This window comes from Panicum virgatum, chromosome 1N (genome assembly GCF_016808335.1).
Source record: "Panicum virgatum strain AP13 chromosome 1N, P.virgatum_v5, whole genome shotgun sequence".
Lineage (NCBI taxonomy): Eukaryota > Viridiplantae > Streptophyta > Magnoliopsida > Poales > Poaceae > Panicum > Panicum virgatum.
The window spans coordinates 35,352,432-35,375,984 of NC_053145.1; the positions used below are offsets into that span (position 1 = coordinate 35,352,432).

A 23,553-nucleotide genomic window follows, 5' to 3' on the forward strand; every position below is an offset into this window, starting at 1 on the left:
AACTCGCGACCGCCAACTCCAGAGATTATTTTCTTACCACCACACCACGGCATGAGGTGTGTTTTGAGTAAATTATGTATTCTATTTAGACCATTTTAGACCGGTAGTTCAACCGGTTGAACCATTGAACCATCAAACCATGCACACGAGCGGTTCGATCACCAATCCGGTCCTAATAACTATGGTTGGCATGACGCAGCGATGCGACCCCTGATGGGCGCAGTCGCCTCTGCCCTGCCGTCCGGCTGCTACGTAGGCCGCCGCGCTCGAGAGGAGTCAATGCCCGCCCGCAGCCTGCACCCTACGGTCCGTCCCACCACTGCCCGACCAGGTAATCTCACATTTAGGGGGAGCTAACTCTATAGCTTGTGTTTTTGTGACTAACATGCTTTACATGTGCTATTTGTTGTAGTCACACCCCCTTAGTCCATTTGGTAATACACTCAATCCTTTGATATCAAGATGATGCACATTGCAATTAACCCTACATTTGGTATCATTTGATCAAGAAAGATTGGACAAGGGAAGAAGAAGACCAAGCCATAACTCCCAAAGGTTAAAGAGATAAATGGTATTGGGAGGCATGGCTAGGTAAAACACCTCTCACCAAGTTAATTCTTTTTGCTACTAATGCTCTTTGTTGCTAGTGGTTATGAAGCTTTTAGATGTTTGATGACAAAGGGGGGGAAATGTACCCTAAAAGCAAGCAAATGATGATCCCATGGAAAATGGAAAATGCAATGCAAAAGGATGCATGGTGATAGGGGGAGGTACTTAGTCAATGTGGGGGAGAAGTGCAATTTGATGATCCCATGGACTAAGGTACAAAATTTTCATTGCTCATATGGTTCAAACCACACACAAGCCATTGTTCTACAATTTTTTCTACAATTGGTATCAAGGGCTTTTAAAATGAGCATTGAAATGTCATCCAAGCAAGCTAAGTAGTTTCTAACTTTTCAAATTGATATCAATTTCATATTCTTGCAATTCATCTTGCTTGTTTTGATTGTGTTGTCATCAATCACCAAAAAGGGGGAGATTGTAGCGAAAATGGCCTCTCATGCCATATTTCAATATAATGTTTTGGCGATTGATGACACACACAACACTTGGACTAATATGATTGTTAAGATGAACATTCTCAGGCTTTTAGGTTCAAGTGATGACAAAGAGAAGATAGGCGTAGCTAGGCCCGAAGGGCCGCCCCTACGGGGGTGCTGCTACCCGGTTAGCGGACGGGGGTCGAGGGGGAGCCGCCCCTCGCGGGTCTCAGGGCAGTGCCATGAAAGCTCTTCGGTCCAAGGGACAAGGATTGAGGCATTTTGCTATCATCGGTTAAACCGACGTAGGGCAAAATGAACTCACCGGTGCAATCACAGAGAAGGTCTGCGGGCTAGGGTTTTACACCGGATTAACCGACGCTAAAGAAATTGCATACGTCGGTGCATTGACAGATGAAGACAGAGGAAATTCTATACACCGGTTAAACCGACGATTAGATATTGGTGAACGTCGGTGCAGTTGTCCAGAGAGTTAGTTTTTCAGCAACTACACTCACCGGTTAAACCGACGCTGCATCGGTTGATTACATCGGTCGATTGAGGTAGCCGTTGAAGTATAATGGATAGTTGGAAAATGCACTCACCGGTTAAACCGATGATGACAAAAACAGGTGCATCGGTTTAACCGGTGATAGCACTTTTTGTCAGCCTTTTTCCAACGGCTAGTTTGGGGTGTGTGGGCTATATATATGCCACCCCACGGCTCATTTGAGAGTGCTGGAGACCAAGGAAGTATACAAGAGCCAAAGATCATCTCCAACCACCATAGAGCTTTATTGTACATCATATAGGCTTAAGCACACTTGTGAGAGTGCTTAGTGCTTGTAATAGGGATTAGTTCTTGCAAGAGCTCCCTTGAGAGAAGTCTTGCTGCGGCAAGCAACTTGTGATCCGTCGTGTGACCCTCCGTCTTGGTGTGGAGTGGCAACGACACTTTGTGCGGGGGAAGAGGAGGCCCCCTCCTTGGTGGAGAAGCTCCGTAGTGGATTACGGCCGGGTGACCGAGAGAGACGGTGGCGGTGCACGAGACTTGGTGTCTTAGGGGCACTTGCCTTTGCTTGCCGGCATCGCCTTGGTGGCGTAGTGCAAGACGGTGATCGGAAGAGCCTCGGTGTCCCGTGGATGTAGGCGTTTATGCCGAACCACGTTACATGACCGTGTCTACTCAGGAGTTTGCATCCCTCTTGCACTTACCTCTTTACTTACCGCATTACGTTTCCGCATTCACTCTATCTTGCATACCTTTACTTTCCTAGTTAGTTCGATTAGGTTTGGCTAGGTTGCAAATCTTTTAGGGGTAAGTAGAGAGTAGCATAGATAAACCTTAGTCATAACTAGCATGTGTAGGACATGTTAGGTTTATCGTATGCAAGTAGTTTGAGCCCTATGTTAAAAAGCGATTAGCGACCCTATTCACCCCCTCCCCCTCTAGGGTCGGACACCCTGGTGATCCTTACAATGGCAGGAAGGGAAGCGGGGAGGTTAAAAAAATGTATATTGGCATCACATGAAAGCCTAGCAGCATGGCAGATGGCAGCAGCCAGTGGCCAACAGCAGAGCATTACCACAGTGGTGGCTGAGCTGACCTGAGCTGCCCTCGCCGCTCGCGCTGGCTGGCTGGCTTCTTCCACCGGGGCTGGGGGCTGGGGCTCGGTACAAAAATGGGGGGAAACAGGATTTGTGTCCTGAGGCTATCTGCACTGGGTAGTGGGAGTGGTAGGCCACCGTCGCCTCCAGCACCGATTTAGAGGAAAAAAGGTTGCAGCGGGGGACGGTAACTGGTCCGGTATCATTGTGGACAAGGCGAGGTCCGGCAAATCGAGCGAAGGTAGTGCTCATCCGCCATGCACCGACGTGGCGTGGGGCCCGTGCACCTTGCGCCATCCCAACCACTCAAAGCTCGAGGTCGCCGGCGCCCAAAGCTACTGCTGCCGCCGCCGCCGCTGCCGCCATGGCCACCGAGCGCGGATCCGGACGCCACCAACCTGTACGGCGCGCTGAGATCCGCCGGCCTGGAGCACGGGGCATGGAGCACCGGTGTTGGGAGCACGAAGCAAGGGAGCACCAGCGTTGGGAGCATGGAGCAAGGGAGCACGGAGCACCGGCGTTGGGAGCACGGAGCACCGATCCTTCCCCACCGCGGAGCAGTGGACGGAGCTCGAGCAGGGGCCACGCACCGGCCGCCTCACCACGGAGTAGGGGCCGCATGCCGGTCCTCCCCCGCCACGGAGCAAGGGCCGCCTGGCCGGAGCCCCGCCGTGACGTCGTGGTGGCTGGCGTGGAGTGGCCGGAGGGGCGGCGGAAGTGCCAGGAACGGCGGCGCCGCCGCGTGCGGCCGAGCTCGCCTGCTCCATTGCCCATCGCGGGCCGCGTGTGCACCGGTATAGCCCGGCCGTGCTAGCGAGGTCCGCCGCCCGCGCTGCGTTGTCTGTGGCCGAGGGGGAGGACCGCGCCGCCCATGACCGCCGGGAGGAGCAGGCGCGTGCGGAGGGGAGTCCGCCACAGAGGGGAGGACGAGGAGGCCATGGCCTGCCGCCGTCTGACCGCGGCGGCGCGCTGCTCGCCTGCCCGGGCCGCGACGCCGGCCTCCTCCGCACTCCTCCGCGCCACGATGCCGGCCTCCTCCGCGCGGGCAGCCGCGACGCTGGCCTCCTCCGCGCCGCGATGTAGAGGAGGCACCACGGGGACGAAGGGAGAGCGGGGTGCATCGTTCGGGCGCGGAGGGAGCAGAGCCGCGAGCAGGGGAGCTAGGCCGCTGCCGTCCCCATCCGTGCCTCCGCCGTCTGCCCTCGCTATGGCCCGCCACGCAACGACCCCGCCCGGAGCTCGAGCTGTCGTTGTGGCCTGCTGCGCACCGGCCAGCCGTGGCCACCGCGCTGGCCGCCCGCCGTGGCCTCCGCGCGCGCAGTCCTCCGCGGTGGGGATGGCGAGCTCCTGGCGGCGCCCGGCGAAGGGAGCAGGGGAGGCGCCAGCCCCGCGGAGAGCCAAAGAGAGGGAGGGGCGGGGAGGGAGGGAGACCGGGGAGGGAGGAGCGGCGCCGGGGAGAGGGAGAGAGAGATAATGAGAGAAAGGGGACGCGGGCAGAGAAAGATGGGGGAAGGTGAGAGGGTGCGGGTGGATTTCGAGGGGTGAGGCTGACGTGTGGGGCCCACGTATGAATAGTTGGTATAGAGTATGAGATATAGTGGATAATGGGTGCGGAGAAATTGAATATAGAGAAGAGAATCTTGATGACTAAAACAAAATATTTCTTTTAGGGGATGAAAATAGAGTATCACGAGTGTGGATGGGCTGAACCTGGGGGAGCTTCTGCGCCGGTGACGAAACAGGTTTGCCTCGCTGCTTCATACTCATATGCAGTCATGGATGTTTTTTAATCATGACCCCCGCCCCCCCCCCCGCCGTGCTGCTCCATGGCTCCATCCCTGTGCTGTGCATCTTTATCAGGTCACTGCTCGCGTCCAAGGCGGCCCGTCGGCCCCTGTCCGACGGCAGGTGCTTAGCATGGGAGAAAATGAAATCAAATGGAGGCCACCGAAAAGAAAGGAAGAAAGCAACAAAAGGGGAGCTAGCCGCCGCTGGACAGAAGGCTGTTGGGGGAGAAAGTGATGGATGGAGATTCTATCTGGAGTAATTTGGAGTATACTACATCTATACATGGTGCAACACTTTGCTAGGAGTAGGATTGTAAAAAATTTAAAAACTGGGTTGGCAGCGGGGCAGGGCCGGCAGCATGTCGTCAGGCCTCGGCAGTCGGTACCCACCCCTTCAGTCAGATGGTGTGAGAGAGAGGGAAGGTGTGTTTAGATCCACGAAAATCTGTTAGAAAAGGTCACATCGGACACTGTAGTATAATGTAGCATTTTTTATTTGTTTGTGGTAAATATTGTCCTATTATAGGCTAACTAGGCTCAAAAGATTCGTCTCGCAACGTACATCAAAATTATGCAATTAGTTTTTTTATTTACCTACATTTAGTACTCCATGCATGTGTCATTTGCTATATTTAATGTTTCGATGTGATTTCGATGTGATGGAAAGTTTGGAGGAGTTTGGGGGAAGTGAACACAGGCGAAGAGGATTTCGTGCACCAAAACGCCCGTGCGGCGTTGCGGCCACCACCGCCGTCGTCCACGGCCAAACTCCCGCGCTGCAGGCTGTGTTTAGATCTGTAAAATGGTGGTAAAAAAGGTCATATCAGACACTGTATCACTTTTCGTTTGTTTGTGGTAATTGTTGTCCTATCATGACCTAACTAGGCTCAAAAGATTCATCTCATCGTGTACATCAAAATTATATAATTTGTTTTTTTATTTACCTACATTTAATGCTCCATGCATGAGACAAAAAATTTGATGTGATAGGTGAATAGTAAAGTTTGGAGGGAGAAGTTTTGAAACTAAACACAGCCGCAGTTTATTTTGGTCCTGCGCGGTGAATTGGGCAATTGGTCTGTAGGAGATGTCGTGTCCCATGGCCTGCCTACCGAGGATGCTCTTCTCCATTTAGGGAGCAGGAGTGGACTGATGACTCTGGCCGCATATGCGTAAGCATAATTCCTTCTCTATCCTCCTCTCAAATGTGCCTTTAGTACCGTCATGGATGATGTGTACCCGACCTGTTTTATAGAATGCCATAGAGAACCATATTAATTATTGCTTTGCTCATTCTTGTCAAAAAATCCATATGATAAAAATGTAATCTAAACAAGACTGAGTCTAAATATTTGTGATGTCAACCGTGTTTCTTTTGATAATTGGTGTATTGGACGAGCCAATTGGTTTCCATTGCGGACAAAACTTAGCAATTGCAAATCTGCTGATTTCTAGGGGGGAACAGAAGAGGCCTTTTTGGAAGGTTCAAATGAGATTTTGTGCCCCGTGCAGAGTGAGGCAAGTTGTTGATTCTCTTTCCCCGTTGCTGTTGGATAGCTAAGAATAGATGGATAAGTGAGAGGTAAATAAGTTTCTGTCCCAGGAGGGAAAAAAGGGAGTAATACGTTCTGCCTTTTGATAGAACATGCCTCATATTATGTGTTCCTATTTTACCTCTTCTGTAGCCTCCATCATTGAATCATGTAGTTATATTATGCGTTTGCTTCTTGCCTACTACTCAATAAATTGGTTATTTCCGATGCTTAAAGTGAAATTGATTTATTATGTGCGATATATGTAATGACTGAAATCTTATCGTTTCTCGTGCATAGGTGACTTCAACACATGCTTCAGACACATTGTGCTCCATGAAAGCTGAACTGATGATAAAAGAATGATATGCTGCTGGTCAATTGCTGACCTGTACAGCTACATCAGGGTTTTTTTTTGTGGTGTTTCAGTTGCTTTCTTTCTTGTGTGTTTCAGTATGAATGGTTAAGCGTACTCAATGGTTGAATTTGTCTTCTACTGGTACAGCGGCGCTAGGAAGCCTGGATTACTGGTACAGCCATCGCCACCCCCTCCTCCCCTCCAGATGCCCGGGGCTTCCTATCCATCTACCAGAAGACAGAAAAGCACTGTATCGCACAGCCCATCTAAGCCCAACAGTGCACACAAGGTAAACGCGGCACATGAGCACCAGCAAGCACCAACCTGGCAGACGCACGGACGGTGTATGAATGAAGGGATAAGAATATGGTGTTTTCCTTTTTTTTCCTACCAAATTATTTTATGATGCTAGATACAACAATTTTGTAAAACTAATTCAACACAGTAAAAAACCTAATTTAACATTTTAAAAAACTAATTCAACATTTTTTAAAAAATACTGAAAGAGTATACTACAAATGTTGACACAATATATTGAAAATATTGAACTAGTATATTAAAATGTTGAAAGGTTAAAATAAAAAATAGAAACTAGCATATTGGATCTTATTTGTTGGCATTAATTCTAATGAATACAATGGTTCAAATGGATTTTAAATTGGGTGTACGGTTGAAGAGAAAAGGCCGATGAAAGTTTAGAATTCGTTTAACCTCTCGTCCCCTCCCTTCATTTGTACCGCAACATGTGGACACTGCAACCAGCTGCTCCCTCTCTCCCAGCGATGCGCTACAATCCCCTTGCCCCGCCAGCCACGTGATGTGCCATCTAGATGTAATCATTACCGTCCATATAGTGTTGCACGAATCTCAAACAATGAAAGATACATAGACTATAAATCTTGTGAAAGATGGATAGGATTTCCGCAGATGCCCACCCCTGCTGCCTGCTGTACTCGTGCTGCCACCTCTACTCCCCGAGCTGCCCCTCCGAAGGCCCCCCCCCTCCACGCGGCAGGAAGAAAACAAAAGGGAAAACCGGCGCGCGGGGCAGAAGCGGCAATTCCCCCTACCCAGCGCGCACGGCATGCACATGGAATTAAACGCCCTCGCCTCCGCTTCCGCCCCCCCCCCCCCCCTCTCTCCCCTTCCTCCTCCCAGGCTTCCACCGGCCGCCGCGCCCGAGCTCGACCTGTACCGCCACCGCTAAACTAGCCGCCCACCCCGCCCGTGTTGGTTAGCTTGCCTGATTAGTGCGGCTCCACTGTTGCGGGAGGCGCCTTAATTGCGCGCGTGCCACGCTCGGTTGTCCCGAATATCTGCTGCAAAAAGCGGCCGGGATTCCTCCCTCCGCCCGACGGCCGCGCGCCCTTTGTTGATTAGCGCGAGCTCGAGCAGTGGATCGACGTGCTTCTTGCATATATGATGACATAAACTTCTACAGTTATTTTATGTTGTAACCATGGTTTTAAATAGCGGGCTATAGCTTCACTATAGCCCCGCTATAGCCTTTTTAAAGGGTCTCCGCTACGCTATTTGTATTTATGCCGCTATGGTAGCTATAAATGCTAAATTGGGCTATAGCTGCGCTAAATGGCGTAGCTTTAGTGCCGCTATAGCCTTATCCTTATTTCAGTGCTACTATTTTGGTCTTTTGGACAGTTGAATATTTAATTGCATGAATTGTGTTGTATTCTCAACTTAAGTAATGTTTCCGTAGCCCTAGAAATATATTTATATTTATAAAATTCGCTAATTACTATGTTTTTGTGCATCCATTACATAGCCTCGGGGAAAAATACGCCGCTATTTGTCATAGCCCGCTATTTAAAACCATGGTTGTAACGAGTAAAGACACAAAAATTTTGCAAGGAGCAGCTCTCACCGATATGCTTTATTTTTAATAATCTTAGACATGCTCTTTTTTAGCCACACTGCATCATGGATATGTTCTTAGTCACCGCAGAACGGGAACGATGCAGCGTTCCACGTTCCGGGAACGGTCGTTCCGGGACGGGAACGCGGGAACGTTTTCGTTCCCACAATGAAAAAATGCATCGAAAACGTCGTTCCTCGTTCCGGGTTCATCGTTCCTCGATCCATCGTTCCGGGAACTCCGGTGACTATGGATATGTTTGAACAACATTTCCACTTTTTCTTCAGCCCTGCATGTGCATCTTGTTAATTATCACTCTATTCCCCTGGCTATGAGCAGTTCATGATACTTATTGCCCAATTGTGGTGATTTCATCTTTATTCTTTTCTCTCATAAGAATAATTGTTGTCTTCTATACAGTTTGATGTGCTTATCACGGGAAGAGGATCATTTGAAGAAGAAGAAATCCATGAGCTCCAGGTGCGAATCAGACAAATCAGATTCTTTTATTTCAGAGGATTGACATCAAACTAACTCCTATCAATTGTGTGTAAAATTTGAAATATGGAGGCAAAGAATGAAGTCAAGTTGTTATTGGATCACTGGAAACAAGCTGATTTAATCCGTTGGTAACATGCTTCTCACCATTCTGGGTTCCTTCATTTACACATAGTTCTTAGCATTATATGGCTTTTACTGATATGATGCATCTCTATACACGAACACAATTATTTTAGACATCTGCATCGATTATCTGATGAATTATGGTCCACAGCTTTAAGCATTTTTGGAGTATAGGTTTCAGCTGTGCTTTCATGGGAAGATTAAAATAAGTTAGTCCCACCAAATTAACAGAATAGAAGCTGGAACGGCTAGCAGCTACCAATTTCACCTTCTGACAATAATCTGTGAACCCAAACATCAAGAGAATACCAAAACTGCTAAACACAAACTGCCAATAAACTGTGAACCTAAACATCAAGAGAATACAAAACCACAGCAGGTGAAAATTCTCAGTTCTTTGAAGCTAAAGTAGATTCACTTTCAGAAAATTAAAATTGGTGTTCATCAGGTCTGCAACACGACATAACACACTTGAGGACTAACGAAACCCAGAGTAAAGGATAAGATAAGTCACCCCCTTCCAGACAATATATTGCTTCTAAGCTGCGGCACCCTTGCCCTTCTTCCTCTGGAGCTTCTTCATGTAGAACTCGAGCTCTTTACCCTCAATGATGTAACTGTAATACAAAGGAAAATGCCATTGTAAGCAGCTGATTTGGTGACACAAGGCTTTGTTTCAAAACTAGCTGAGCCCAATAAATGATCTAAATGACTGGATGCCAACCAAATCAGTATTGACCCTAAACAGCCAGCACAACAATCTATAATTCACTACAGAATCATGAGCTAAGAAGAAACCCAAACATAATTTTAATATTCTTTACCCGTCAGCTCGGCCACACTGCCCAGGGCGAGAAGCAATGCATGCCAACAACCTTCCACTTCCAAATTGCTCCTCAATGTGCGGGTCAAGTGTGCGTCCCTGCTGGCGCTTCTCAAGCTTCCTCTGGACATGGTTACTCTTCTTGGTTTCCTCAGCTGTGGCCTCACCCTCTTGACCCTGTACATAGAAAAATAAAATAATAAATATTACATAAGGGAACCATAAGATCTACAATATAGAAAAGGTACTTTGGTTAACTGCAAAAGTGTTAACATAAATACTAAATCAATTGTGGATATTTCAACATCTCCCATGAACATATTGACACAGTTTTTTTTTCCTACCAAATTTGTAAGGAAAGATCATAATTAGATCATCCCATGAAACCTAAAACAAGTTACAGATGCATAAGCAAGTAATCAATACAAACAGTTCACAAAAATGAAATCTACAAATATATATGCAATTAGTAAACACAAGCATGTGCAGTAGCCAGATCTCTCACGAAATAAAGAATAAACAATACATTATTTCACAACCAACACTGAACTTGGGTTGGAAAGAATGATACCTCAGCAGCATCCTTCTTAGCAGCCGGGGCCTTCTTCTTCCTACCAATGTCCACTCCATAGTGAGTGAGGTACCACTGCTTGAATGGGGCAGCATCAACTTGCACAATGGCGCTCTTCACAAGGGTCTGGGTCCGAACAAGCTCATTGTTTGACGCATTGTAGACAACATCCAGGATACGGGTCTTGCGGGTAACAGCCTCACTACCCCATGAGTAGTTACCGGTATCCAGGCGGAGAGCCCTCCACTTCACATTACCTCCTCGGACACGGACCCTCCTCACTGTCTTGTTGCTTGACAACTTGGTGTTGGCTGGCTGGCGGCCAAGCTCATACCTACAGATGAGAAGCGGAATTAACCTCTGAGCAAAACCACAATACCTAGGGCACAATCAAGTCAGCACAATACATAGACCAAGGTTTACTTCCATATTAGCTGATAACTACAATTCCCATTACCAGAGCCTCAATAACTCTGTTTTACAAGAAAAATCATAAAATTGTACATCATGCATTACGAGCAGCACATGAAGGTACTTCATGTCAACTCAAATGATACATTGCCATAACAGCTATCCTTCTATCAATTCGGTCAAGTTAACCCCATTTGGCATCTCGAAAGAAGACATAAAATTGAAAAGGGAGACAATCGTTATTGCATGACAACAGCAGGACTCCATCGTTCTTTAGAAGCAACATCACTTAGTCATTGTTGATTTAGCGACCACATAATTCAGAGGTGCGGGTAATCTAAAACAGTGAAATGTCACTGGAGTTCACCTAATCTCGTCGAGAGCAGACAATACAGCTCGGATCAATCACAGATCGAAATCAAAATCTATCTATCCGCGTATAGTAATGACCTAATCTTACACTAGCCAAATCTACAAATATGCAAACCGAAATGAGTCCAAATGAAAGAGAAAGGGGGAGGGAACCGGCAATTACTTTCGCTTCTTCCTCCAGGCCTTTTGCTTCCCACCGGTGGCCCGGCGCTTGTGCATCGAGTCACGCGAGATACCTGCACAGACACATCCAAAGCAACCGCCGCCGCAGCCATCAGCATCTCGCAAACCGAACAGAACAAGAACTCCGGTCGCGGGAGATGAACAAGCAGAACAAGAAGCGGAGGGCGGAGGGCGGCGGGGGAGAGCTCTCACCCATGGTGGCAGCGGTGGCCTTGCCCGGCTGCTCCTGCTGCTCCGCGGCCTCCTCCTGGTCCGCCCGCGCCGCCGCTCTTGTGGTTGGGTCTCGCAGGGAAGAGGAGAGCGAAACGAGGGTTCGTTTATATAGGTGGCGGCGGCCGCGGGCTAGGTTTTATTCACAGGTGCGATGGGCTGATCCGACGGTGGAGATCATGAGGCCCATCAGCTGTGCACTCTTTAAAGGTTGCGGGCCAGTAGGCCTGTGTAGTAGTATTGGAAGCCCAAAGGTGCGTCTTTTTTATTTTTATATTTTTCAAAAATATTTTTTACAGAAATATATTTTCGATTTCACAATTTACAATTTTATACCCCTACCGCCCGGCAGAGGGGCGGCAGGGACTTATATATAAATAAAAATAATTTTTATTTGCACGGAGGCTTTTGGCGGGAGCCAGCCGCCCCCCTGCCGGGAAATATAAGTCCCTGCCGCCCCCCTGCCGCCCGGCAGGGGGGCGGCAGGCTCAGCAAAATTGCAGCAATGGGCCATTAGATGTGGTTTTAGATATTTTCGATACAAATAAAAACCATTAGTAAAGTACATGAATATGAAAAGTATAAGTTAGCAATTCATACACATATGCAAATGAGAACGAAATAAGTATAACATGACGACATGTCCATAACAAAAATACAGAAACAGATAGAAGCACCTCCTAACCACCCCGGCCACCCCGGCCATGTCGACCACTTTTACGCTGAGCGTGGACGTTGTCTGTAGAGTAGGTGTGTCGCTTTGGAGGCCCTACGTCTCTACCTGGACGTCCGGTAGCCACATGTGTCTGGAAGGTAGGATCGGCCTGCTGGTTAGGTGTTGAAAATAACCGACTCCAATCTTTGAAGTTCACCTCAAAGGTATTCTGTGTGGGCCATGTTGCTACTGTACATGGCCCGCACAGGATACTTTTGAGGCGAACTTCGAAGATTGGAGTCGGTTATTTTCTACACCTAACCAGCAGGCTGATCCTACCTTCCAGACACCTGTGGCCACCGGACGTCCAGGTAGAGACGTAGGGCCTCCAGAGTGACACACCTACTCTACAGACCACGTCCACGCTCAGCGTAAAAGAGGTCGACATGGCTAGGGTGGCCGGGGTTGTTAGGAGGTGCTTCTAACTATTTCTGTATTTTTGTTATGGACATGTCGTCATGTTATACTTATTTCGTTCTCATTTGTGTATGTGTATGAATTGCTAACTTATACTTTTCATATTCATATACTTTATTAATGGTTTTTATTTGTATCGAAAATAACTAAAACCACATCTAATGGCCCACTGCTGCAATTTTGCGAAGTCTGTCGCCCCCTGCAGGGCGGCAGACCCCCTGCCGCGCCCTCCACTGGGCGGCAGGCCCCCCGCCCCCCGGCAGGGGGGCGGCAGGCTCCCGCCAGGGGCCTCCACGCAAATAAAAATTATTTATTTTTATTTACATATAAGTCCCTGCCGCCCCCTACTGGGCGGCCGCCCCCTGCCGGGCGATAGGGGTATAAAACTGTAAATTGTGAAATCGAAAATATATTTATGTAAAAAAATATTTTTGAAAAAAATAAAAATAAAAAAGACGCCCCAAAGGTTGCCCGCTTCACTAGAGACACAAGTCCAGCACAAGTCCAGCGTAAGAGTGTTTACCACAGGTACGTGTTTAAAATTAAGTTATTTAAAAATAATTGGAATGCATAGAACTACTATAAAAAATCTCATTAATAAGTAACAAAGGTTTGAATGACCAACACATGTGAAACCCCTCCAAAAGCAAAATAGTCAGATTGTATTATAATACTGTAAGATATTGTTGAAATTTAAGTATTCCAATCCACACCAAATTATCATTGCAGACGGCAAGGCAATCCAGTGAACCGGCATAGGTCCTTAAGTGCCTCCCTGGAGAAGCCATCCCATGGCCCTGTTTCTTTCCGATTATAATCGGCTTATCGGTGGAAATAAGTGATAATCCCATCAAATGTCTTGCTTATTTTTGCTTCTCTGATAATCCGCTTCAGAGATTTGAACTATGAGAAGCGAGAAAATCTTCACTTCTCTCGACTAAGCTTAGATTATAAGTTAAGCGGAAACAAACAGGGCGCATATTTCTTTGCACACGTTGGACAGCCTCACATACAGGGTACAGCGCCAGCATCACCAGGCTGATGGCGTAGGAGATGGTGTTGCTGACGTGGCGCCCTTGCTACCTACGCTGGCCTTGTACACGAGTGCCCAGCACTCGAGCAAGTGGCAGAGAGCGGTGGCGCCAGAGCCACTACAATTCAACCTGGTAATCTAGCAAGTTAATTAGCTAAACCTCCTGTAATAAAAAGCTTATTGTGCAGCTGATCTATTGGAGAATTTGTGTTACATAAGACAACTAAAGAAGAGTACTGAAGCATATGAAATACCAGTTGCAAGCACCCCCCACATTTTTTGTAATACATCAAGTAACTTTGCTTCATGAAAGAGAGAAATAAAGCTTTCAAAACTTACCTAGCCAATAATCCATAAATGTTTGCTGGCATAACCATGGCTGGTGACTCACTGCCTCTCATATCAAATATCATGAGCTGAAGAAAAAATAAAAGCAAATATTTAGTAACCTAACAAGTAATATTGATTATCAAAACAATGAGCCTATCCAAGCATGATTTTATTGTTAAAACGTCAGTTTAGCATAACAACTAACCAATAATATTAGCCTTAAGGAATTATACCACCAATGTGCAAAATGAAAGCCATACATTTGGTTGGAATTTTTTTATGTATGTTGATCTTTATTCATCTCCAAAATCATAGATTCATCTTAAAAAAATGTTGGAAACCACTCAGATTAGACCATCTAACGGTCCAAAAGAAATATAAGACATGTGTTTGTATGAAAGGTTGAGACATGAATCAACACTTATCCTTGGCCGTGGGTATGGTCGTTGGTCTTGTTCTCGTGTGGGAAAAGTTGTACACCCCTACAGGGTCTTTATTCTATTGCAATAGCCGCGCTCTTGGTGATTGAGCACGCTCTTGTACTTAGACTTTAACGTATATCACCGCAAGAAGAGTTTATGGAAGATTGAGCTCATGAATTATGATCACTTTACTTATGCAATTGTATTGATGCATGTTATAGAGATCATAGATGCTATGTCTTTTGCTTTATTATAACTTGATCAAAGTAGATGCTTTTTATGCAAAATCAAATACCATGACCCTATTCTTGCTATAAACCAAATGCATTGTCCTTGAGGTCGTGCAAGTAGATACCCATATTGGATAAGCCCTACGAGTACCTTTTGTACTCATGGTGCTATCGTTAAAGTTGATGCAGGTGATCCGCAGTCGGAGGCTATCTTTGGGTACTTCTACCCCGCGGACGGAGGTGCGGGTGAGAAGTAGATGGCCGGTGGTTGTGGGAAGGGCACTATCGGCATATAGTGTTAACCTTCTTATTTTGTACTATGTATGGAATGAGCGCGACATAGAACTTTCCGCTGCAAAACTCTAAGACTTGATGTTCTTGTACTTGAACCTCCTTATGTAATCCAAACTCTATGTTAGGATGTGCTTGTGTGATGATGTTTAACCTGTGCTTGTGGAGTGTGTTTAAATCCTGGGCAGTGCTCGTGACACATTTCAAGGACTACCGGGGTTGGTTCTTTTTAATCTAGTTGATCAATGGACGATAACTTGATTAAACGGGATCAATTTGGGCTGGTTCCTCACAGGGTGGCATCAGAGCTATGGTTGCACTCCATGCATGGTTGCCACTAAAATTTTGGTGTGAGTCACGTTTAGAAATAAAAATTGTGATCATAATAATCAAGTACTTGTAAAATTTTGTTTTTCTTAAAGCTATATTTCTTCTATGGTGCATATATCTCTTATCTTTCATAGAGCTAATTTTTTTTACCTTATGTTGAGCTCAATCTAATAATCAATTCATAGTTTACAATAGTTCAAGAGAGGAGAACGATCCTTGCAACTTGAGTGAGGAGCGCTGCCACTATGCTCCATCTGACCCCCCCCCCGGTAACAACACATCCTGCTGCTAGAATCAGCGCTGCCAAAACAATTAGAATAAGAGAACAAGAAACAACAATTAGCATCCTCGAGTGCAGATGGGCGTGTAATGGCAACCTCTCCAAATCTAGCTTAGCTGACCAGCTGCGCGATAACTAAATCGAACTACTATCCACCCAAACAAACTACAGATTCACAAAATTCAAATACATGTCCACCAAATCGAGCTACAGATGCATCAAAACATATGCTGAATCTTGAAAATGGAAATAATACCTAATTTAAATTAGTTTGCACAAATAAGAAGGATTCTTTCAATTATCATGGTAGCCCTTAAACACCAAAACATGTACCAAATCTTTTTTAGATGCATACACAGCTAGGAAGATTTACTTAACTAACAAGCAAACTTAAGCAAGTTAAATAAAAATGAACTACACTCTGGTCCTAAAAGAGTTAACATAATTTACATATGATCAACACAAATTGCTGAATTTAACCATGCAGAAAAGGATTATTCAACAACAGTTTTAAAAGGAAAAGCTATAGCTAGGAACTAAACAAATGTAAAAACTTAACATGCAGTTATAATATGGTAACACAAATTAATTAGCATGATAAAATATTGATAAAAAGTATAACAAAAATTTACCAACACTTATGGACAATAGCAATTATTTATTTTAGCCTTAGCAAAATAAACTGAACAAAAACAGATTTACAAACATAGACATAGCTTTTGAACATGAAACTTTTACAGCAAACTACACATGCATCGAGTAAGCTACTGCATAAATTTCATAATTTTTGGACTTCAAGAACTGCAGATATTAAAACTGGTTCTGCATTTTTAGCATTTTTCTATTATTTTTTGCAGACTTTCAAAGCATTAAGCGACCAGATATTGCAGATATTATAATTCATGATATTGTATGGAAGATTGAGCTCATGAATTATGATCACTTTCATAGATTCATCATAGAACTAATAATCACTGTTGGATCTAGAAACGCTTATATGTGGTCGTTTGCTCGTCCTGAGTAAAGGTCAGGACTGAGGTAAAGCGGTAGCTTCCTGATAGAATATCCTGCACAAAAGTTATTCCATACCTTGCTCTTGCTTGTGAACTTGAATGTGTCTACCATAATATCTTGAGTTGTTGAAGAACGGAATGATCTTGGCTTCAAGTGTCATCCTGTCATGCTGCCAGACTTGGGGAATTTTTGAAAGAATTTTTTTGCAGAAAAAGATGTTCATGGTCTTACTCCCTTCCATGGGTCTCTCAGAATCGCTCATAGCTTCTTACCATCACTTTTCCCTTATTTCACCTCACCGGCTCTGATGGTATATGTAGAGTTTTGATGGATGAGGTAGAATGACATCTACTTGACTCAAATCTGTTGCAAGGTCAAAGATTGGATTCATATGTTGATACTCATATTTACGAACTGATTAGGATAGTGCACAGATAAATACATGCTCCTTTTCATGTCTGACTTTATTTGCTGAGTCATGCTTCTTTGGCATGCCATCTTTTTCTCTTTTTTTTGGGTCATGCTTCTTTGGCATGCCATCTTTTCATCTCTCTCTCTCTTTCTTTTTTTTTGAATACTATTGTCAGACAGTATTTAAGGAGCCTGAGGTTCATCTGAACATATAACCTTTAATCAAGAGCGTAACTAAAGTAAAAACCATGATGGGTCACAAAATTTGATCAAGCTCAACATGAAGCCAAGAGACATAGCATGGGATTTTTTTTTCAAGTGGAAGGTAACAAATGGCCCTGGTAGGATGGTGGATAAAGAGATAAGACCGAGAACTCAGTTTTGTTTAAATAAAATTCCCAAACTAGTCAACATGAGAGAGACGAACAACTTTAAACTAGACATCTCATGTTAGTCAACAACTAAGCATAATGGGGTCCTATAAGTTATGGTTCACAAACTTAAGCGTAGCATGAAAAACATTTATGCAAGGCATCTATCAAGAACTCCTGTTAGCAGATTTCTTAAACTGATTCAAATATTTGAAAAGATACGCGCATGTTTAGAAACGCTAAAGGGAGGAAACAAGTGAGGTAGTGCAAACTCAGGAGTCGGAGCGGGAGGTGCACGTGACGTGTGAATGTGATCGTGGATGTATAGCATCATGGGATCTCCCCCCCCCCCACACTTATTTTCGACCTGCTCATCGATCATAGTCAAAACAAACCAAATATGAAAGATAATGGGGCTCTGCCGGCATTAACACCAGGGAGCCAAAGTTTACTATCCTAAATGAAACCAAATAAAACTAGGGCGCGACTAAACTGACCTAAACCTAAACGAACTGACTAAGACTAGCGCCCGAACTAAACCTATCATAACTAGGGGTCTTATCTAAGATCCCTACTCGAAGTTTTAGATCCCTAGTGCCTCTATTAGGGGATCCATCCTCTCATCAAGAAACTTGAAATAAAGGTCGAGGTCTTCTTGCATCTCTCTGACCTCTGTCCTCAACCTCTGCTAAGATGTATCCAATCCGACATTGGCCATATGAGTGTTTGTAAGCTCATTGGAAAGCTTCCTTATCTCAGTCTTGTCTTGATAATCTTCTGCTCTGGCCGGTGGTCTCACTCCAAAGATTGTGAGGCATGGTTGGAGTGGTGGCTCATCAGGAGATATCTTGTTGCGCCGGTATTCGTGGCTGATTATCCAGCCCTCCTTTGTCACCCAAGAATGCACGTACTCCTCGTCGAGCTTAAGCCTTGGCCCGGGTGCATCCTCATCTTGGAACAACTTGACAGCGAAGACCTCCAGCTTCTTGTTTGAGGGCCTATTCCATGGTTTGCTACGCCGTCCCTCCGCTGGAGGTGTTCCACCAGGCGATGGAGAACCACCAGAGAAGCCGGGAGCCGAACGGGCTCGTGGGGAAGTCAGCCGACCAGGGTGGTCGGCCGACCTACCCCTGGCGCCCCTCGGGTCCCTCCTTCTAGGGGTGCTTCGAGGCATTGCTAGCAAGGTCATGGTCACCGAGAAGGCTTCTTCTTGGAGAGCCTCCACGAAGTATTGCTCCATAGGGCTGAGCGCATCGCCCTCGTGGGATTCTGGCGCAACGTATGGGACTATCTCCTTGTCGGCCATGGGTTGATGATGATGGGATGCTGGTAAGTAGTAATGGAGGTTTCAGGGAATAGATGGAAACAAGGTGGAGGATTTAGGTTTTCCGAAGAGAGGAAAGAGGGTGCGAGACACCTTTTTCTCGTCGCGAAATGTCGTCGCCCCTCGCGGAATTGGACTCTAGGTGGGTCAAGGAGGTCGTGCACCGAAGCTGGGCCTCACTAGAGCTGGCCCAGGTTCGCCCGACCTGGTGGGTCTGCCGACCCAGGCTAGGCCCTAGTGGGCCCCAGTTTGTGCGGGTCAGCAGGTGGGGTTAGGTGTTTGAGAGGTAGAATAGGCCCACCTGCCCTTTCGGCCTATATGGCTCTTTTTAGATATAAATGCGTGATCGACTAAGTCAATCATGTCTATATCTTCATTGAGAGCTTTATTATGGTCTAGGAAGAGCTTGAGTCGTTGACCGTTTACCTTGTAGGCGTTACCATCGTCATCTTGTTTCGTGATGGCTCCATGCGGCGATGTGTTGATGACGTGATACGGCCCTTGCCATTTGCTTCGCAGCTTCTCGTGACCAAATAACTTGACCCTGGAATTAAAGAGCAATACCTTGTCTCTGGGATTGAAGTTCTTGGGCTTCAATCGCTTATCATGCCATCTCTTGGTTCTTTCTTTGTAGATCAAGGCACTATGATAAGCTTTGTCTCTCCATTTCTCCTGTTCCGAGATCTGACGCTTCCGGTACTCTCCGGCTATTTTAAGATCCATGTTCCACTTCTGGATTGCCCAGTGCGCTCTATGCTCCAGCTCTACGGGTAAGTGGCAAGTTTTCCCGTAGACAAGCTGATAGGGTGACATTCCAATTGGTGTCTTGTATACTATACGGTATGCCCAAAGTGCATCCGGTAATTTCAGCTTCCATCCCCTCCCCATCTCATTCACGGCCTTCTGCAGAATATTCTTAATTTGTTTGTTGGATGTTTCTTGACCACTGGTCTGAGGGTGATACGGAGTCGCGATGTTGTGCCTTGTCCCTAGCTCCTTGAGAAAGTTCCGGAAGGCTGAGTCAATGAAGTGTGACCCTCCGTCACTGATTACCATTCTTGGTGTGCCAAACCTTGAAAAGATAATCTCATGGAACATCTTATGGGCATGCTTTGCATCTGCGGCTCTACATGGCATGGCTTGGACCCATTTGGAGACGTAGTCTACGACGACCAAGATATACCCGCATCCTTGGGATCTTACAAAAGGTCCCACTCATGTACACCGCCCCTCCTTGTGAACTATAAAAGGAGGAGGTAGGCTTCCTTTAGCGGGGGTTGGACACTGGGCTCTAGTCTGCTTGGTCTCTCTGGCTTCTCACTTCAAGAGAACGTTCAGGGACTACTGAGCACCCATCTCAACCGACTCCACTACTAGCTGAGACTTGGGAGCTCCCCTCCCTCTCTCGCCTCGCTTGTATCCCCTACTACAAACACTCCGGGTGCAAGATAATATAGTGCCCTCGCACACCCCCTTTGCTGGACGTACGGCCCCGTGGCCGGAACCAGGATAAAACCGTGCGTTACTGTGATTGCCTCTTGCATCATCATCTGGGACGAGGAAACACGCAACATTTACTAGTTGGGATCCAGGCCCCCGGGTCGGGACACCGACAGTTGGCGCGCCAGGTAGGGGACGCTGCGTGACATTTCCTCTCTTTTTCCCATCTGATCTCCACGGATGGTGAGCAGATCCAACCCATGCCCTATGGGTGTTTCGGATCCGTTCCCAGCGGGACGCATGATCTCGTTCGGGAGTCTCGAGTTCAGGGCAACCGGCAACGGTTACTTTATGCAGCTCCTCTCTCCCGGACGCAACCCCATCGCTCCGACTTCGCCAGCCCGGCGCAACAGGTGCTCGGGTCAGCGTTCGCGACAAGCACGCGCGGAGCGGCGGCATGCGGCACGCCACAACTCCCCCACATGGGTCGAGGCTGGCATGTCGTAACTCAGCATCACGGCCAACGGGGCCACCGTTTCGTCATCACGTGCCTTGGCGTCATCTGTGCCGGCACCATCGCCTGCGGCAGCACTAGTGCCTCCCAGGGGGAACTCGACTTCGGCGTCGCCCTTCCCCTTCGGGATACGCAACGCCGCCGCCCACGCCTCGTCAACCGGCGCTAGCTTCATTGATCATGAGGATCTGCTGGGTCATCATCTTCGATCGATCCGCAGCCCCATCGCGTCGTCCCCTGACGAACCCTACCCCGAGACGGCGAGCTCGATCGCCGACGACATCGACTTCTTCATGAACAACTTCGTAGCCGAGGAGGCCGAGGATTACTCCGGGGTCCGCGACCCCGACGCTCTCCGCGCGTTCCGGCTAGCGACGGCCTACTGCCTCACCTGCTCCGAAGACTCTAGCGAGGGGGATTTCGATCCTTCCAGGGAATGCTTCATGGCGGACCTTGCGGACGAGTAGAACGACCATGCCCCAAGCAACGATGGGGACGCCGGGGCGGACGCGCGGGCAAAGCAACCGGCGAACCCGCTTGCAGCCCCTTCCTCGTCAAGCTCGGCGGCACGACAAGCTCAGCTGGCGCAGCTCAACGAGCTTCAAGCCAAGCTCAACGAGCAGCGTCGACAAACCCAGGAGCTGCGCGCCGCACTCGAGCAGCAGCGTACCGTGCCTGGTGCACACGCCCAGGCGGCGGGACGTGTTGCCCGGGAGCGCATCCTGGCTGACGACAATGTCGACAAATCTCCGGAACTGAAGACGGCGGGCGAGAAGCTCGTCGCTGCGGCTTACCTACTCCAAGCTATGCCCGAGCCATCGACACCTTCGGGCCGCAACCTGCGCCGCGAGGCACAGGAGCTCATCGAGCAAGCTTCCGTGCAGCAGGCCGAGAGTTCTACGTCTCGTATGCGCTCGAAGGCCCCAGAGCAGCGTGATGGAACTGCGCGTCAGGACCGCGAGGTTTCCGTGCACACACCCCCAGCGGGGAAGGGCAAGGCAGCCGTAGCGCCCGGCGTGAGGGCACCCTCGGTGCGCGAGCGCATCGGAAGAGTTCCCGTAAGGGAGCGAATCCGTGATAGTCGCGGGTACGCTGGCGACGGCGACGCCCGCAACGTCATCGATGGCAGGAGGTACACCCCTCGACGGGGTGGACGCTTCGACCCCGAGCACGACAGGGGTGAGTCACCGGAGCCTCCGGGCACTCGGGTGTTCAGCCGGGAGATTCGAACAGCATCTTTTCCCCCGCGCTTTCGACAACCCAACACCCTCGTCAAATACTCGGGCGAGACTGACCCTGCAGTCTGGCTCAACGACTACCGCCTAGCATGCCAGCTAGGCGGCGCGACGGAGGACGCGGTCATCATCCGCAACCTTCCTCTTCATCTTGCCGATGCCACACGAACGTGGCTCGAGCACCTGCCTGCGGATCAGATCCACAACTGGGCCGACTTGGTCCATATCTTCGTGGGCAATTTCCAAGGCACGTACGTGCACCCTGGGAACTCCTGGGATCTCAAAGGGTGTCGCCAAAAGCCCCGCGAGTCCCTGCGTGACTACGTGCGACGCTTCTCCAAGCAGTGCACCGAGCTCCATAGCGTCACCCATGTCGAGGTCATTAACGCTTTCCTCGAGGGTACGACGTGCAGGAATCTAGTGCATGAGCTCGCGAGAAGCCGACCCGTTAACACCAACGAGTTGTTCGACGCTGCCACCAACTTCGCCGCCGGCGAAGAAGCGGTTGGTGCCATCTTCGATGATAAATCGAGCAAGCGCAAGGACGATGTGCCCGCGGAGGGCAGCAGCGTCAAGCCCAACGCCCCCGCCAAGAAATAGAAGCGAGGGAGGAAGGGAAAGAAGCCGGTCCCACCGAATCAGCGCGGGTCGGGGCAGGCAGAGGACTCCGAGGAGGCCTTCGCAGCCGCCCCAGACCGCAAGGGACCTCGAGGCCCCCCTTGAGGCGGCGGTGGCCAGTTCGACGACATGCTTAAGAAGCCGTGCCCTTACCACAAGGGCCCGGTCAATCATACCCTCGAGTAGTGCGAAATGCTCAAGAAGTATTACAACCGCGTCACGCATCGCGACGAAGACAAGAAGAAGGATGCGGGCGACAAAGGTGGAGATGACAAGTTCCCTCCAGTGGAGAACGCCTTCTTCATCTTTGGAGGAGCCACGACGAATATGACTCCTCGGCAGCGCAACCGTGTGCGCCGCGAAGTCTTTTTCGTCACCAAAGCCACGCCATCCTACCTCGACTGGTCGAAGGATACCATCGCCTTTGGCCACGAGGACCACCCCGACTACGTCCCGCATCCGGGACGGTATCCGCTTGTTGTCGACCCCATCATCGGCAACACCCGCTTCTCCAAGGTGCTCATGGACGGAGGCAGCAGCCTCAACATCATGTATGCCCCCCACCTTGGAGCTCATGGGGATCGGACTGGACAAGCTTCGCCCCAGCAAGTCGCCATTCCACGGCGTCGTGCCAGGGAAGCGAGTCCAACCCCTCGGCCAGATCGATCTGCCTGTGTGCTTCGGCACAGCAGCCAACTTCCGCAAGGAGGTACTCACTTTTGAGGTGGTGGGATTTCGAGGGTCCTATCATGCCATCCTTGGTCGTCCTTGCTACGCCAAGTTTATGGCCGTCCCCAACTACACCTACCTCAAGCTCAAGATGCCGGGTCCGAAGGGCGTCATCACCATCGGCTCTTTGTTCGAGCACGCCTACGAGTGCGACGTCGAGTGCGTTGAGCGCGCGGAAGCTCAAGCGGAGGACGAGGCCCTCGCAGCCACCCTTGACAAAATGGTGAGCGAGGCCTTGGACTCCACGCACCGACACGCTGGGAGCTTCGAACCCGCCGAGGGTATCAAGAAGGTGCCCCTCGACCCGAGCCACTCCGACGACAAGGCGGTGCAGATCAGCGCCACCCTCGACGACAAATAGGAAGTGGTGCTCGTCGATTTCCTCCGCGCCAATGCAGACATCTTTGCATGGAGCCCCTCGGACATGCCTGGCATACCGAGGGAGGTCGCCGAG

At 48.5% G+C, this 23,553-nt stretch overlaps 1 protein-coding gene across 2 annotated transcripts; it reads right to left on the bottom strand.

Moving 5' to 3' along the window:
* Window positions 1-9,060: 9,060 nt before the first annotated feature.
* Window positions 9,061-11,535, bottom strand: LOC120655692 (40S ribosomal protein S8-like). Of its 2 annotated transcripts, XR_005667694.1 has the most exons (6): window positions 11,378-11,535; window positions 11,166-11,238; window positions 10,220-10,553; window positions 9,650-9,825; window positions 9,256-9,442; window positions 9,061-9,213 (listed from the first exon to the last, which is right to left on the bottom strand). XR_005667694.1 is itself a non-coding variant. In XM_039933637.1 (5 exons), the coding sequence occupies exons 1-5, from the start codon at window positions 11,379-11,381 to the stop codon at window positions 9,364-9,366; spliced, it is 666 nt and encodes a 221-aa protein (XP_039789571.1). In that variant the 5' UTR covers window positions 11,382-11,535; the 3' UTR covers window positions 9,061-9,363. The 2 variants fall into 2 exon arrangements, 1 of the variants encoding a protein (XP_039789571.1); XM_039933637.1 differs by having other exon boundaries at window positions 9,061-9,442.
* Window positions 11,536-23,553: the final 12,018 nt, after the last annotated feature.